We start from the raw sequence: 15,831 nt of genomic DNA on the forward strand, positions 1-15,831 counted from the left end.
CAAGTCTGTCAAAATCTTATTTCCAAAACTCAATTTTTCTGTCAAATCTTATTTATGAAAAAATAAAATCTGTCAAATCTTATGTCAGAAATAATAAAGTCTGTCAAATCTTATTCAGAAAAAATGAAGTCTGTCAAATCTTATGTCAGAAATAATAAAGTCTGTCAAACCTTATGTCAGAAACAATAAAGTCTGTCAAATCTTATGTCAGAAATAATAAAGTCTGTCAAATCTTATGTATGAAAAAATAAAGACTGTCAAATCTTATGTCAGAAACAATAAAGTCTGTCAAATCTTATGTCAGAAATAATAAAGTCTGTCAAATCTTATGTCAGAAATAATAAAGTCTGTCAAATTTTATGTATGAAAAAATAATGTCTGTCAAATCTTATGTCAGAAATAATAAAGTCTGTCAAATCTTATTCAGAAAAAATAGTCTGTCAAATCTTATTTATGAAAAAATAAAATCTGTCAAATCTTATGTCAGAAATAATAAAGTCTGTCAAATCTTATTCAGAAACAAAATAAAGTCTGTCAAATCTTATGTCAGAAATAATAAAGTCTGTCAAACCTTATGTCAGAAACAATAAAGTCTGTCAAATCTTATGTCAGAAATAATAAAGTCTGTCAAATCTTATGTATGAAAAAATATAGTCTGTCAAATCTTATGTCAGAAACAATAAAGTCTGTCAAATCTTATGTCAGAAATATAAAGTCTGTCAAATCTTATGTCAGAAATAATAAAGTCTGTCAAATCTTATGTCAGACAAAATAAAGTCTGTCAAATCTTATGTCAGAAATAATAAAGTCTGTCAAATCTTATTCAGAAAAAATAAAGTCTGTCAAATCTTATGTCAGAAATAATAAAGCCTGTCAAATCTTATTCAGAAATAATAAAGTCTGTCAAATCTTATGTCAGAAATAATAAAGTCTGTCAAATCTTATTCAGAAATAATAAAGTCTGTCAAATCTTATGTCAGAAATAATAAAGTCTGTCAAATCTTATTCAGAAAAAATAAAGTCTGTCAAATCTTATGTTAGAAACAATAAAGTCTGTCAAATCTTATGTCAGAAACAATAAAGTCTGTCAAATCTTTTGTCAGAAATAATAAAGTTTGTCAAATCTTATGTCAGAAATAATAAAGTTTGTCAAATCTTATGTCAGAAATAATAAAAAGGATGATGCTCATAATTTATTTTTTTGGTCAAATTGTCTTTATCTTTATTAGTAAAGCATGTATTCAAAAACAGAAATTTCACTGCTTGTGATTTTTGCTCAACATGCTTATGGGAGTTGTTTCACTTTCTTATATGGAATCTGCCATATGGTGTTTTATCATGACAACTTACAGGTCAAGTTAAATTTTCACAATGTTAGCTTTTCTCCTTATTCAGTTAAAGCTTTTTTCCTAGAATTAAATGTTTGCTTAAATACTTATTTAATAACTAGATTTCTGTTTAAAGGGAAATAACTCACTTGTTTAACTTTCCCTAGAATTAAATGTATTTATTACTAGATTTCTGTTTATAGGGAAATAACTAATTTTTTAAAAGATTTGTCAAAGACAATGTATTAATTGAGATAAATATCATTTTGAATGTTTTCCCTCTCCTAGAGTAAATTGTTTGAAGAATTTAGTTGTAGGTTTGTTTGTTATTTTATGTAGTTCCTTTACACCATGACAAGTTATAGAACAAGTTAGATTTCTTTTGATTACAATAAATGTCTAACTGGTATGGGACAAATTTTAAGACCGCAATTTTTTTTTGCATTTTATCATGCTACCATGTCGTCGTCTGCATTTTTGTATTGCTATGCAATACTCACAAAATGCTTGTTATTTTTTCATTATCATACACTTTACATGACCTCTGAATTATTTTGTTTATTTTATGCTTTTAATTTGGATTTCAGTTCAGATGTTTTTGATATATCAACAGTTGTATTTTCAAACAGTAAATACATTTAATTTACAAGCCATTTCAGGCATTCATATATACAACTATGTCTATATATATAAGGAAGATGTGGTATGATTGTCAATGAGACAACTATCCACAAAAGACCAAAATGACACAGACATTAACAACTATAGGTCACGCTATGCGCCCTTCAACAATGAGCAAAGCCCATACCGCATAGTCAGCTATAAAAGGCCCTGATAAGACAATGTAAAACAATTCAAACGAGAAAACTAACGGCCTTTATATTTATATAAAAAAATGAAATAAAAAATAGGTAACACATAAGCAAACGACAACCACTGAATTACAGGCTCCTGGCTTGGGACAGGCACATACATAAATAATGTGGCGGGGTTAAACATGTTAGCGGGATTTCAACCCTCCCCTAACCTGGGACAGTGGTATAACAGCACAACATAAGAACGAACTATAAAAATCAGTTGAAAAAGGCTCAACTCATCAGATGGACAAATATTTTATTATATATATATTATTTGTATTTTTATAGGATGTGTACTGCCAAATATCAGTCGTGTAGAATGGACCTGTGACAATGCAGTTGCATCCCTCAATGTTAGTGTTTATACAACATGTACCCCTAGGTGTACTAAAGACAATATGATTCTAGTTAATCCTGGTGCTAAGGCATATAGGTGTGGAGAGAACAAAACATGGGACAACCAACCAAAATCTGTTTCCTGTCGAGATAAAGACAAAAACAAAGGTATATAAATAAGGTATAAGAAATTAAGAGAAATTGATTTGTGTTAACTTCATTTTGGATCAAATAATTATGATTTCCTTTATGATATTATAGATTTACTTATAAGATCACTTGGCAACAAAATTGAAGTATTTTTTTGTGATATATTGCCTTTCTTGTGCATACTTTGTCATTCGTATACTTTAGGTTTTCACATTCCCCTCTGAGCCAACTTTTACAAGCTTGACAGGTAAGATGTAAAAGAATGGTAACCTATAGCTATACTTTGAAAGCTAAACAAGGAGAAACCATTTTATTGACTTGATTTGATTTACAAAAAACTATTCTTATACATGTACAGATGGAAATGTTATTAACATTTCGTTTTAACCTACAATATGAAATCAACCCAAACTAGAAAAATCCAATTTCACCAGTTTGCTATTTATTTATATTTTTGTTTATGTTAATATCAGTCTATTAAGCTGTCAAGGTTTTCCGAAGGTCACTTCATTGGTTAATTAGATGACGTTAAGACTAAAATACACATGAAATGCTGAAATATAATTGCAAGTTTATCATATGCATCCTAAATTGTATGTTTAAGACTTTTTTTTCACTTGGATATAGGTTTTAGTATGTTATAAGTTGAATATGAGAATTTGAGTTAAATCAGTGAACATGAATATGACAGCTAGTACCTGTTTTAAGGCCCAGGGTTCTCTCAATCTTTATGAAATATATATACTAAACTTCATACCATATGTTCTCTCTTTTTTCACCCAACATGAATACTTCAAGGTGGTACCAACACTTTCACTAAAATCAATTTGGCTTGTTTAATTTTCATAAAATTTTGTCAAAGTATTCACTTTGACACTTCAACAAAAATATAAAAAAAAATAAAAAATTGAACCAACCGTTTTGTCAGAAAAATTACACTGGTTATATAGCAATTTGACAAACACCGATTTTGATCATTGAGAAGCTTAATATTCCTTTGACAACACAATGTAATTAAAACGTTAAGCTGACTTTACAGAGTTATCTCCCTGTAGTGTTAGGTACCACCTTAAGTTCAGAATTGTGTGTTTCTTACAATTGCATTAGTCAAGTGGTTGCATTACTCACATTAATAAAAAAAAAACTTTCAATTATTTCTGAATTTGAAGTATACCATTGATTAATTAATTTGTTTGATCTTATTGCATGTTTGTTGCTGGGATTCAAAGGAGAAGGTTCACAAAGGGTTAAAATTGGCCCTAAATTTTTGATGTTTTTAAATCGGGCCAAAAAATTACAAATTTCACATAGAAATACTACTAAGATAAAAATATCTTTTTATGAGCCCTTCCTTTGAAATTTATGAAGCTATGACCCCTTGAAAAAACATAATTTGTATATTAAGGTGAATTTTGGCATTTCTTTGCCATAATATTGATTGTTTAGCATAGTTAACCTCGGCCTCTATCTAAGATCCAAAAAGTTTTTATATCAATATATTAGAATGGGAATCTTTTGGCCACAAAACATTTTGGATTGTAGGTGGAGGCCAAGGGTTTTCTCAAGCTTATAGGTCTGAAAATTGCACAAAATCATCATATTTTGAAAAAATGTCCAAAATGGGCTTACTTTGAAGAATATTATGATATGAAAAGAACTGATTTGTTTAGCATTAAGGCTTTTGAAATAGACCCATTTAGGAACCAAATAATTTTTTTGTGACCTATTTGTTATTTTATGATAAAGTTGATATTTAAGGCCATTTTGTGCCAAAAGTGAACCTTGTCCTTTACTTAAGGTAATGGAAGGTCCAGAACCTTTGACTCATCGTAGTGATTAAATTTTGAATGACAGACAAGCGTTTCATTTATTAAATATTATACTAATCATTGATGCTTAGATAAAAAAAGTTAAAAAAAAAAGCAATATAAATCTCATCTTCACTAGCCAAGGGTAACGATCCACTCCCCTCCTCTCCACCCATGGCGGATTAAGAGAGAATTTCAGATCCATAAGGTAATGATTTTCAATGGTTGCAGTTGTAACTGACTGCATCCAACCTAGACTTGCTACATGTCCCTTCCTAATTATGTTTTTATTTCTTTTTTTCAATTTTGCCCCTTTAATAGTTTTACTGCTATAACTAGGAGATTACAATTATACTGACATCTGCAGGAGGCTCCAAGGGCAATCAGTAGGCTAGCACTTATCAGTAAACATATAAATTAGTGAGAGAAAAATAATAGAAAGGGAATTGAAGCAAGTCTACATCCAACCAAAAAGCACCTATAACATGATCACATGTAAATGTAGAAAGTGTACACATGTAAACAATTGCCACATGCTTATTGTGCAACAAGTCTTTACGCCCAAAACATACGACAATGTTTAGTGACAATTTAAATGTTCTTAATCACTGAATCAGGATTATAGAAGTTCCTGCAATAAAATTGAGAATGGAAATGGGGAATGTGTCAAAGAGACAACAACCTGACCATAGAAAAAACAACTGCAGAAGGTCACCAACAGGTCTTCAATGTAGCGAAAAATTCCAACACCCCAGATGTCATTCTGCTCGCCCCTAAACAAATATATACTTGTTCAGTGATAATGAACGTGTGGATGTTTCGTTTCCTGCTTCACCAAGCTTTAGCATCTAGATGCTACCATGTTTTCACCTCCACACTGAAGAGAGTTAGAAGTGCTTCCATTGGTCAAGGATAATGTATTCATAATGAGCGCGACTTTAATCAAACGATAGATGGTTCAACAATGTTATCACAAATGTTTGCTTAATCTGCCATGGGTGGAGTTAAGGAATGAATCTTAACCCTAGGATAGTGAAGATGAATAAATTCATGTCAACAATAATCAGTGAAATTTACATAGAAAAAATAAAGTAAAAAATCAGTCTTATCAGGGGATTAAACATGTTAAACATTTATCATTTCAGGTGATTCAGAGAATTGGAAATATATGGTGTTTGTGATAGTTCCTTGTTCAATAATAATTGCAGTTATATTAATAGTAACTTGCAAGAAGAGGTTATGGCATCATTGCTACTTACAGGGTAAGGCACATGAATAAAATTTATTTACAAACCAGGTATTTTAATCCATCACTCAATTTTGAACTAAGAAGGGTTTTTTTACCCTCCCGTAGCGGAGGGGGGATTAAGTTTTATTCTTGTCCATACATCACAAAGTTGGTTTCCATTCTCTAGTTTGCCTCAACCAAATGTTATGAAAATTATTCACAATGCTTATTTTCACAAATCACAGATCAAGTTTGAATTTTCTAAAATTATACCCCTTTACAAATGGAATAACTGCGGATTAATTGTTTCCATTCTCTAACTTTAGTTTGTCTCAACCAAATATTATTTAAGTCACATTACACAATTTAAGAGGTCAGATGCATGTTTGAGAAGATTTCTAAAATGATTATAGAGCATACATTGTTCAACGAAAGAAAATAGGGTGACTTGACTAATTGAAAGTAGCTTTGATGTCTAACAGGAAAATGTAAAAACTAAGCTGTTTAAATTAAGTTTAGGGGACTTAACCTTCTTAACCTCATGTTTTTTATATGTTACAATATTTTGTAGCGAAAAGAGAGATCTGCAGTGCTAGTTCTAGTGAAGACAGTTCTTCAAGTAGAAAGGAATTGCATACAATATCAGAAAGTTCTACGCTTCCTGACTCATCCTGTGGAAACACCAATGATAATAGGACAAGTGTCACACAATCATCTGATTCTGGTGTTCAAAGTGATACTTGTTCAATCAGCATGGACACAATTATTGAGACTGAATGTGACCAGGGAGGAGAAAATGTAATAAAAATAGATGAAGATGAGAAATTCACTTCTAGTCATGATCCTCAAATAGATGAAGAAAATCATCCTTCGGTGGATAGGTCAAAGGAGGACCTTATCAAAGAGGAAAAAGTGCCACTTTTAAAGAGTGTTTATGGTAAATGTAAATGTTTTTTTTTTTTTTAAATCTGTCCAATGCTACTGTCAAGTGAAAACATAAAATATTTAATTGAAAAAGCATTGTACAAAAGTACGCATATATGTACAGAGTTTAGGGTATGAATTTAAAAATGTGTACTTAAATGTTAACATATGGCTGTAACATTATAAAAAGAGACTATATGATTTAATGCAAATACATACCAGGGTATCATGCTCTTACTATTGCAAATATTGGATGAAAGTAAAGATGCAATTATAGAATATTATGTAAAAGTAGAGGTATGATATTAAACTTTTTAAAATTTTCTTAGAGGGCTAAGTAATCATGACACACGAGAATTATTCTGTTTGAGAAATTTTCTAATACATTTAAGCCAACATTGTCAAGACAAAGTTGCTGAATTTTTTTTTTTAAATATTTTTATCTATAGATACAAAACCAGCACAGCCTTTACTTGTGAAAGTAAGTGGGTTGAGAGAGAGTTACAGAGAAGATGGAATTTATTACAGTGTCATAAGAGGTAATAACTTTGATATTACACAAAAAGTAGATATAACTATTAGGTGGAGTATGATCTGACATCTGATTTTCAATTGAAAGCTAATTTAATTTGAGTTGGGACAAAGTCTTGCTCCAAGTTTAAAAAATCTGAATGCCATCCCTTTGATGTATGTTTTATAATGCCTCTTATAGCATGTATAAATTGTGTTTTCACCATGGTAAAGGTCAAGGTCAAATCAGCTATTTTAAAACTTTAGTAGTTTTGTTGGATTCTTGATGACATCTTTGATAATTATGTCTAACTTTTACCAAAATTGGTTTCGATAATGCCCCATGTAAAGAGAAAATCCTCTGCTGATTTTTTTTTTTTTTATAAGTAATAAGATTAAAGATAAAGGTCACAGCAGCAGTTGAAAAAACGAAATGGGTGCAGTATTTATGTCGCTGAATGATATGTTTTGAACAATCTGTCTAAAATTCACCACACTAAGCTTGAGAATGCCTATAGGAAATAAGCAAGTCCCTTATTGATTTAGTGTCAATTGATCAAAGGTCAGTGTCAATGTTTACAGAAATTTATATTTGAGGAATTAAATAGGTCAAAGGTCACAAAAGTAATGGATAGACTGAAAGTGTAACATTCTGGTTTCAAGATGATATTTCAAAGTATAGGTCCAACCCTCAAAAAATTTGACATAAATATATATGTGCCTAGAAGTAGAATCAAATTAATAAAAAATTGGCATAAACCAAATGCAAGTTTGACTTAAAAGAGTTCAAAATGCATGGATCAAACATAAATTTTGCAGGGACTTATACAATACCACAACTATTCCAAGTTTCAACACAAGGTTTGACTGTTCTTTCAGAAACTTCAACTTTCATATGCTAATTTGTGGTTTGAAAATTTATCTAAATATTGTGAATAATTTTTGTAGGTAGTGAGATTATAATAGTATCTAAAATAGTACAAACAGATTCAGACTTCATTTTAGATAGAGAATATGATGAACATAAACTTAATTATTATAAGATAAGATCAGCCAGCAAAAACAATGAAGGTGTTTATAATTGGGAATTAAAAGACAATAGTAAACAAGGGAAACAAACAGGCTGCTTTATCATTACAATTTGTGGTAAGTTTAATTAATCTGCATGAAAAGATGCCTTGGTTGTTCTAAATATCATTAACATTTCTCTTTATTATTTATCTTCAGCTCATTACAGTTTTGAAGGTATGAGCAAGTCTTGCTCCAGTTATTGCATAAGACGAGGGGTGAAAGATAACAGAGAGACATTCTCTTAAATCAAAAATAAATTGACAACCTCATGACTAAATATGGAAAAGACAAACAGATTAACAAAAGTACACAAAACACAACATTGAAAATAAACACTAAGCAACACAAACCCCACCAAAAACTGGGGGTGATCTCAGATTCTCCAGAATGTTCATGAAAACTGTTGGTCTATACACATGGCAGATTTAGCAATTTGATATGTGTTACTGCTTATAGTTTTCAATTTATTTGGATCATGATTTGTCAACTAACACTGATGGTCACTCATGACAATAGTTTGACTTTTTCAGATAAGGAACGACCAGAGCCAGTGGGTGAAAACGCTGAATCTCTGCCGTACAACACTTTAGTTACAGATTCCATGTTAACAGTTGAAGAAAATTTACTTGAAGGTTAGAATATAATCTTGATTGTGCATTCATTTTATTATAAATTGCTTGTCAAAGACTGGAAATATTGAGGTATATTATACTGTCTGTCTATAGATATAGGAAGATGTGGTGTGAGTGCCAATGAGACAACTCTCCTTCCAAATAACAATTTAAAAAGTAAACCATTATAGGTTAAAGTACGGCCTTCAACACAGAGCATTGGCTCACACAGAACAACAAGCTGTAAAGGGCCCAAAATTACTAGTGTAAAACCATTCAAACGGGAAAACCAACGATCTAATCTATATAAACAAAAAGAGAAACGAGAAACATGTATATATTACATAAACAAACGACAACTACTGTACGTTGTCTGTCCATTTGTCTGTATGACTTTCTATCCATCCATCTGTCATCACTTTGTGTAAGATAACTCAATGAAATAGAGATTGGACATGGGGAATGTGTCAAAGTGAAAATAAAACAAAAATCAAAGGCCACCAATGGTTCTTTAACACAGCAAGAAAATCCAACAACCAGAAGAGGGCTTCATATTGCCTCTAAACAAAAAAGTGTACCAGTTCAGTGAAATTTGATGTCAAACTAAACTAAAAAAAATGTAAATGAACTAAAATTTGAAGGAAAAAATGTATACAAGACTAACAAAGGCCAGAGACTTGGGACAGGCGCATAAGAGTGAGTCAATATAATTTCCAAAACATGCCATCTTTAATGACATGAAAACAGTATCGTAACTACATCCTTTTTGAATAAGCCATTTTATCATGTTATAGTTGATTGAGAAAGGTTATAAAAAAATAAAGGTGACTAATATCTGATTTCTTTTTATACCTTAATTAAATCTTTTAACTTGACAGCAATGAACCTCCAAATAGCCAGCTGGAATTTGTAAGATCAATATATAATTTAGTTAGATGGGCCAATTCAGACCAGTCAAAACTAAATTTAAAGATAAAGACTGAGACAAGAAGGTTAAGACATGTCAAGACTGGTAGAGACTGAGTCAAGACTGGTCAAGACAGGTTGAGACTGAGTCTGATCAAGTCTTATCAAGTAAAATCTGTGCCTGACCTTACAGGCCAAGAACAAAATATGGACTTTTCAGACTGAGCAATTTGTTATAACGCACACATATGTGTAGAGGAGCGTTTTGTTATGTTTTATAAGAAGGTACAAGTTGTTGTTTTGAGTGTAAAGAAAAAAAGAAGAAAAAACAATACATGAATTTAACCAAATTGAATATGTTTTTTCAATCTATCTATACAGAAACATCAATTTAACATTCAATGAAATTCTATGGTGATGTTCAGACCCAATCTAATTAAAAAAAAATCTCTCATGCTCCCGTTTTCTGATATGTCGCTCCCACGCGACATATCAGAAAACGGGAGTATGAGAGATCGGTTTTTAAGTCGATTGGTTCAGACCATGTGATATATTTTCTTTTTCAGTAGTTTTGCATATTGTTGACAACTTTATGAATTACCATAAACTTGCTTTTGTTTTTCATTGCAGTATATGGTCCAGGTAGCCCTTCTCTACCAGATGAAGCCGTATGTGTTCAGGACAGAAATAGTCCCTTTTCCTCAATTTATTCCAATGGTGCTAACATTTCAAGTTCTGACATATGTGAGGCTATGTCTCAGAATAAAAAAAGTAATTACCATTTAAAATCTGATATTATTCTTTGGTCATAATGTGATTGGTGGAGTTAAGATGTAATTGAAGAATTACTTAAATTAAAAGATAAGTGATTGCTATAACTCTGAGTTTCTGTTGTTGCTTGGAAAGTATTGAAAGCTTTATAGAATGAAGTATGACAACAAATCAAATGAATAAAAGAGGATGTTTGGTATACACCAATGAGACAGCAACCTAACAACCTAAATAACCAATAGCTTATATAGCTAAATATACAGTCTCCAGAGATATTGACAGCTATAAATAAATCACTTTCCTGTTAGTTCAGGTCAAATTCTTATAATATGTTTCTTACACATAGTGATTGTCCCAGGTAAGGGGAGGGTTTGGATCCCGCTAACATGTTTAACCCCGACACATTATTTATATACGTGCCTTTCCAAAGTAAGGAGCCTGTAATTCAATGGTTGTTGTTTGTTTATGTGTTACATATTTGTTTTTCATTCATTTATTTATATAAATGAGGCGCTGTTAGTATTCTCGTTTGAATTGTTTTACATTGTCATATCAGGGCCTTTTATAGCTGACTATACAGTATGGGATTTGCTCATTGTTGAAGGCTGTACAGTGACCTATAGTTGTTAATGTCTGTCATTTTGGTCTCTTGTGGACAGTTGTCTAATTGACAGTCATACCACATCTTCTTATTTATATTGTGTATGAAAATGTTATCTATATTGCTCAGGAACTACAAATCATCCTGTTCTGAAACTTGGCATCAACCTCCATGTAAACACTGTGCTGTGTGATATAAAAAAAAAAGAAGATGTGGTATGATTGCCAATTAGACAACTCTCCACAAGAGACCAAATAACACAAAAATTAACAACTATAGGTCAACGTATGGCGCATTTTATATCAATTACTAGTTTTCTTATTAACCAAAAGATTATTACAGGCTTACAGCTATCATTAGTAACAGATCTTTAGGTCACAGTCCAATGTGAAATTTGCATGAAATCGAATCAAAACCATCTTGTATTACCATACATGTCCAGAAAACTTTTTTTATTAACAATTACATATAATGAATGGCATATGAATCCTTTATAAAAAATATTGACTTAACTACAACTTAAAAATCATGAATGAAGGAAGATAACTCCAATTAAAATTTAAGATTTGCTTGTATTGTTTTATTTCAAATTCATAATATCACATAGTGAATTCTTTACCCTTAAGTGCTTAAAAGAATTTTGATTATAATAAATTTTAGTACACATCTATTTGTTTGTTTACAATTTCATACTAAAACTTTCTTGTTTTATTTTCAGATTTTGTCGAAGAGTGTAAACATTGTAATTTGACTTTAGCAGATGCTTTATATCAACATGGTTCATCAAGCTCTTTGAGTAATATTTGTCATATGCTGGACCCTACAACCACAAGTGAATCACATTGCTGGATAGGATTTGTTAAATTTTATGGCCTTATGGAGGGATTCAAAATTAAAAGTATAGAGTAAGCAACTTTAAATCTTTGTACTGTGTTCATTCACTTTACCTACCACTTCTGGTTTGAAAAAAATTCCAGGGAAGTTTTTAAGCCTCACTTTTTTAAACATAAGTATATATTTTTTGTTTGTGCATCAGTTTGACTATCAGACTCCAGTATGATTTTAATTAGATGTGATATAAATATAACGATATAAATATGTGATATCAGAATGAAATATATGTAGAATAATATTTGGATATCTCATAAAATTGAGAAAGGAAATGGTGAATGTGTCAAAGCAACAACAACCCGACCATAGAGCAGACATCAGCTGAAGGCCACCAATGGGTCTACAATGTAGCGAGAATTCCCACACCCCTAGGTGTCCTTCAGCTGGCCCCTAAACATATGTATACTAGTACAGTGATAATGGACGTCATACTAAACTCCGAATTATACACAAGAAACTAAAATTAAAAATCATACAAGACTAACAAAGGCCAGAGGCTCCTGACTTGGGACAGGCGCAAAATTGTGGCGGGGTTAAAAAATCTCAACTCTCCCCCTATACCTCTAGCCAATGTAGAAAAGTAAATGCATATAATGCATATAAATAGGAAATGATGTTTCAAAGGATTGGAAGTAACCAAGTTCAAGGCCTTGTGAATTCTTAATGTTATCAAATTTTTTTAAAGTAATAAATGAGCTGTGTGGGATAGAAATCAACCTCTTGCAAGTGAATTTATGTCCATGTATAATACATTGATTGATTTTGGTACATTAAGATAGGAAATAATTGATTTTGGTCTGTTTAGTAGGGTTCTTATAACAAATCAATTTTCAATAAATTACAGTTTTCTAACCTGAAATAGATTAACAGATTTATATATAATTCATTTGCATGCTGTTAACTTCATTTCCATACATTATACTGTTGTTTTTGGCTTCTTCATACTATTATAAGCCTAAAGTCATTGTAAAATTGTATTGTTTAAATTGTGGACAAGATTGCTCTTTCAAAATTCAATTTGGGAGCCTCCATGGGGGAAATCCCCCCCCCCCCCATATGAAGTAAATTCTTCATAATTAGGAGAATTTATTGTATTTTTTCATATAATGAAACCTCAATTTATTATCAAATGGAGTTTTAATATACTGCTCAAGTCAAGTGCACATTTTAACTATCTCTCTATGTCTGTCTGACTTATTCTATCATTTTTTCCAGGTATCATAAGAAAGGAAATCCAGAAGATGGACACATGCACCATATTCTTCAACAACTACCTGCACATGACTTTAGAGTAGGACATCTAACATATTATTTCTCGAAAAAACATTCACTTCGGGAAGATGTGTTATCGGAGATAAAGAAGTTCCACAATAATTGTAAATTCTGTGATATATGTTACAAAACTGATCATAGTCAATCTAATTAAAATACAGTCATGTGTACTCACTTACCAGTGGTGGATCTAAAACTTTTCATAAGGAGGGGACGTGTCCTGCTTGAGTCATGCTTCAGTGATTCCCTAAATAATTAACCACATTTTTACCACAAAAGGGGGCAGGTCCCCCTGGATCCACCTAAATAACCATTACAAGTGTAATGTATTCTCAGTTGTTCTAATGATCTGATTGTAGCACCTTCAAAATTTTGAAGGCTGAAATATTCTTAGTTGTCATTTTAGTTAACAGAAAATCAAGTAAAACAAAGCAATTGGTATGCAAAGTATGAGTCAAAGATTTGTGTTTAACCTTAAATGGGAAAATTTCATGCCAATCAATGACAAAAAGCTTGATATTTGTACAGCCTTGATGGCAGAGTATAAAACAAGACTAAGGGTATGCTGTTTTCGACAGTGGCAGTTGGGACAGTATTTACAATGTATAAGTTTGTAATTATGTCAGTTTAGGGTGAACCACCTGCAGTTTAATTAACAAGGACACATCTCAGTTGATTGAGATTTTTATGCCCCACCTACGATAGAAGAGGGGCATTATGTTTTCTGGTCTGTGGTCCTGATTGTTCGTCCGTCCGTTCGTTCGTCCGCAGGTGAAAGTTTTTGGTCAAGGTAGTTTTTGATGAAGCTGAAGTCCAATCAACTTGAAACTAAGTACACATGCTTCTTATGATATGATCTTTCTAATTTTAAAGCCAAATTAGACTTTCGACCCAATTTCAGGGTCCATGGAACATGAAAAATGATAGTGCCAGTGGGGCATCTGTGTACTTTGGACACATTCTTGTTTGACCTTGTTTTTCACAGTCATGTTTATTTTCATTGAATGTTTTGCATCGCTTATTTGTTTGAATATTCCCGTTTGTGTTCAGTGTACAATACTATGAATTACAAAAGGGAAAGACATATCTCAATGTCAAGAGTTTATTTTACCTTCTAGTTAAAATGTAGCTATCTTTGCTGTGACACCCAGAAACGGTGGTGTGATCAAAGAAAACATGTTCTGTGTTTCAATCAGATTGACTAATAGTTTGTTAATGTTATATACATTGTATATGTTACAGGAGAATAATTTGGTGCCATATTTTTCTATGTTATTATATGTATGTTGTATTTGATTAATTTGGTGCCATATTGAATGATATTTTTAATGATGGACTTGAAAAGAAGTTTCCAGTGAATTGCTATCAAATGTTTGTACTGTAAAAGCAGAAATTTTTTGTTGGTGATTTAAATAATTAATTTCGTTTATTTTGTCCATGAAATTAAAACCTCAACCAAAATTTAACTGTTGATTTACCAAATCTGAATTCAAAATATTTACATTATTTAATTTGATAATCAGACAAAATCATATTGACATCATTTATACAATGAAAAGAATAGCTTAATTGATTAGACAGCAATATTAAAACGTTTTCTTTCATTCAGATGATTAGCCCAATCTTTTGTGTGTACAGTAATAAATAATGATCAAGATCTGTCAATAAATGTTTTTTAACAGTCTAATAATACATTTATTGCACAATCATTGTCCTTGGATAAAAAATCAAAGGTGTGTAAAAGCCAGCCAACATGTGCAGGTCACAACACTTTTGAAAAAGTGCACACTGTTACTTTTAAATGCTTTATTGATTTTTTATTTGAAAAAATCAGATTAGTTTTATGGAGTTTAAATGTCAGTTTAAAAGGGACATTTACACCATTCTTTTTCAATTTAAAAACAACAAAAAACTAATCCCTACGAACTGTTACAAAACAACAAAATTATAACCCTACAAAAATTTATGTTTAAACAGTTTAGTGCCATCCTTATTTCAAAATAATACATTGTCTTTCTAATTCAGTAAAGTATAATTTTATGGACAAGGACATTTTTATAGATCTTCAAATTACTGCACATTTACCAACCTCCAAAGTCTAATATTTGAAGAGCCTGTACAGCTACTCAACATCTGTATGCAGTATATATCTAAGAAGATTAAGGGGAGATCATTCAAATCTTGAAATAGACAGTGGCGGATCCAGATTTTTCATAAAGGGGGGGGGGGGGGGGGCTGACTGACTGACTGACCTAAGGGGGGCCACTCCAGTCATGCTTCAGTGATTCCCTATATAATCAACCAAAATTTTCCCACAAAAATGAGGGGCCTGGGCCTTGGATCTGCCAATGATAGAAATTTAAATCTTAAAAAAATAATTTTGCAAAGTAAATATAACTTACATCTTCCGATAAATAAATATGATTTGTAGTATCCTTGACTGGATATGAAGGGGATAAACTGAACTTGCTATTGGTGTGCATGCAATACTAGATAACAATTGTCTAGTCTTTTGTTTCATTACCATGACAATAACTAAGTGGTAAAAAAATTAGACACAACACTGC

At 31.5% G+C, this 15,831-nt stretch overlaps 1 protein-coding gene across 4 annotated transcripts in view; it reads left to right on the forward strand.

The window, feature by feature from the left end:
• LOC134695855 (uncharacterized) overlaps window positions 1-15,488 on the forward strand; it is a 29,424-nt gene extending 13,936 nt beyond the window's left edge. For 3 of the 4 annotated variants that reach the window (XM_063557302.1, XM_063557305.1, XM_063557304.1), the window contains exons 5-13: window positions 2,474-2,689; window positions 5,625-5,741; window positions 6,279-6,644; window positions 7,081-7,170; window positions 8,090-8,287; window positions 8,743-8,844; window positions 10,360-10,500; window positions 11,820-12,006; window positions 13,208-15,488. In XM_063557302.1, coding sequence (XP_063413372.1) covers window positions 2,474-2,689; window positions 5,625-5,741; window positions 6,279-6,644; window positions 7,081-7,170; window positions 8,090-8,287; window positions 8,743-8,844; window positions 10,360-10,500; window positions 11,820-12,006; window positions 13,208-13,418 — 1,628 coding nt within the window. In that variant the 3' untranslated portion in view covers window positions 13,419-15,488. The remainder of the gene's footprint in view (window positions 1-2,473; window positions 2,690-5,624; window positions 5,742-6,278; window positions 6,645-7,080; window positions 7,171-8,089; window positions 8,288-8,742; window positions 8,845-10,359; window positions 10,501-11,819; window positions 12,007-13,207) is intronic. The other variant, XM_063557306.1, reaches the window with a different exon arrangement.
• Window positions 15,489-15,831: the final 343 nt, after the last annotated feature.

Source organism: Mytilus trossulus, chromosome 14, assembly GCF_036588685.1.
Source record: "Mytilus trossulus isolate FHL-02 chromosome 14, PNRI_Mtr1.1.1.hap1, whole genome shotgun sequence".
NCBI classification, from domain to species: domain Eukaryota; kingdom Metazoa; phylum Mollusca; class Bivalvia; order Mytilida; family Mytilidae; genus Mytilus; species Mytilus trossulus.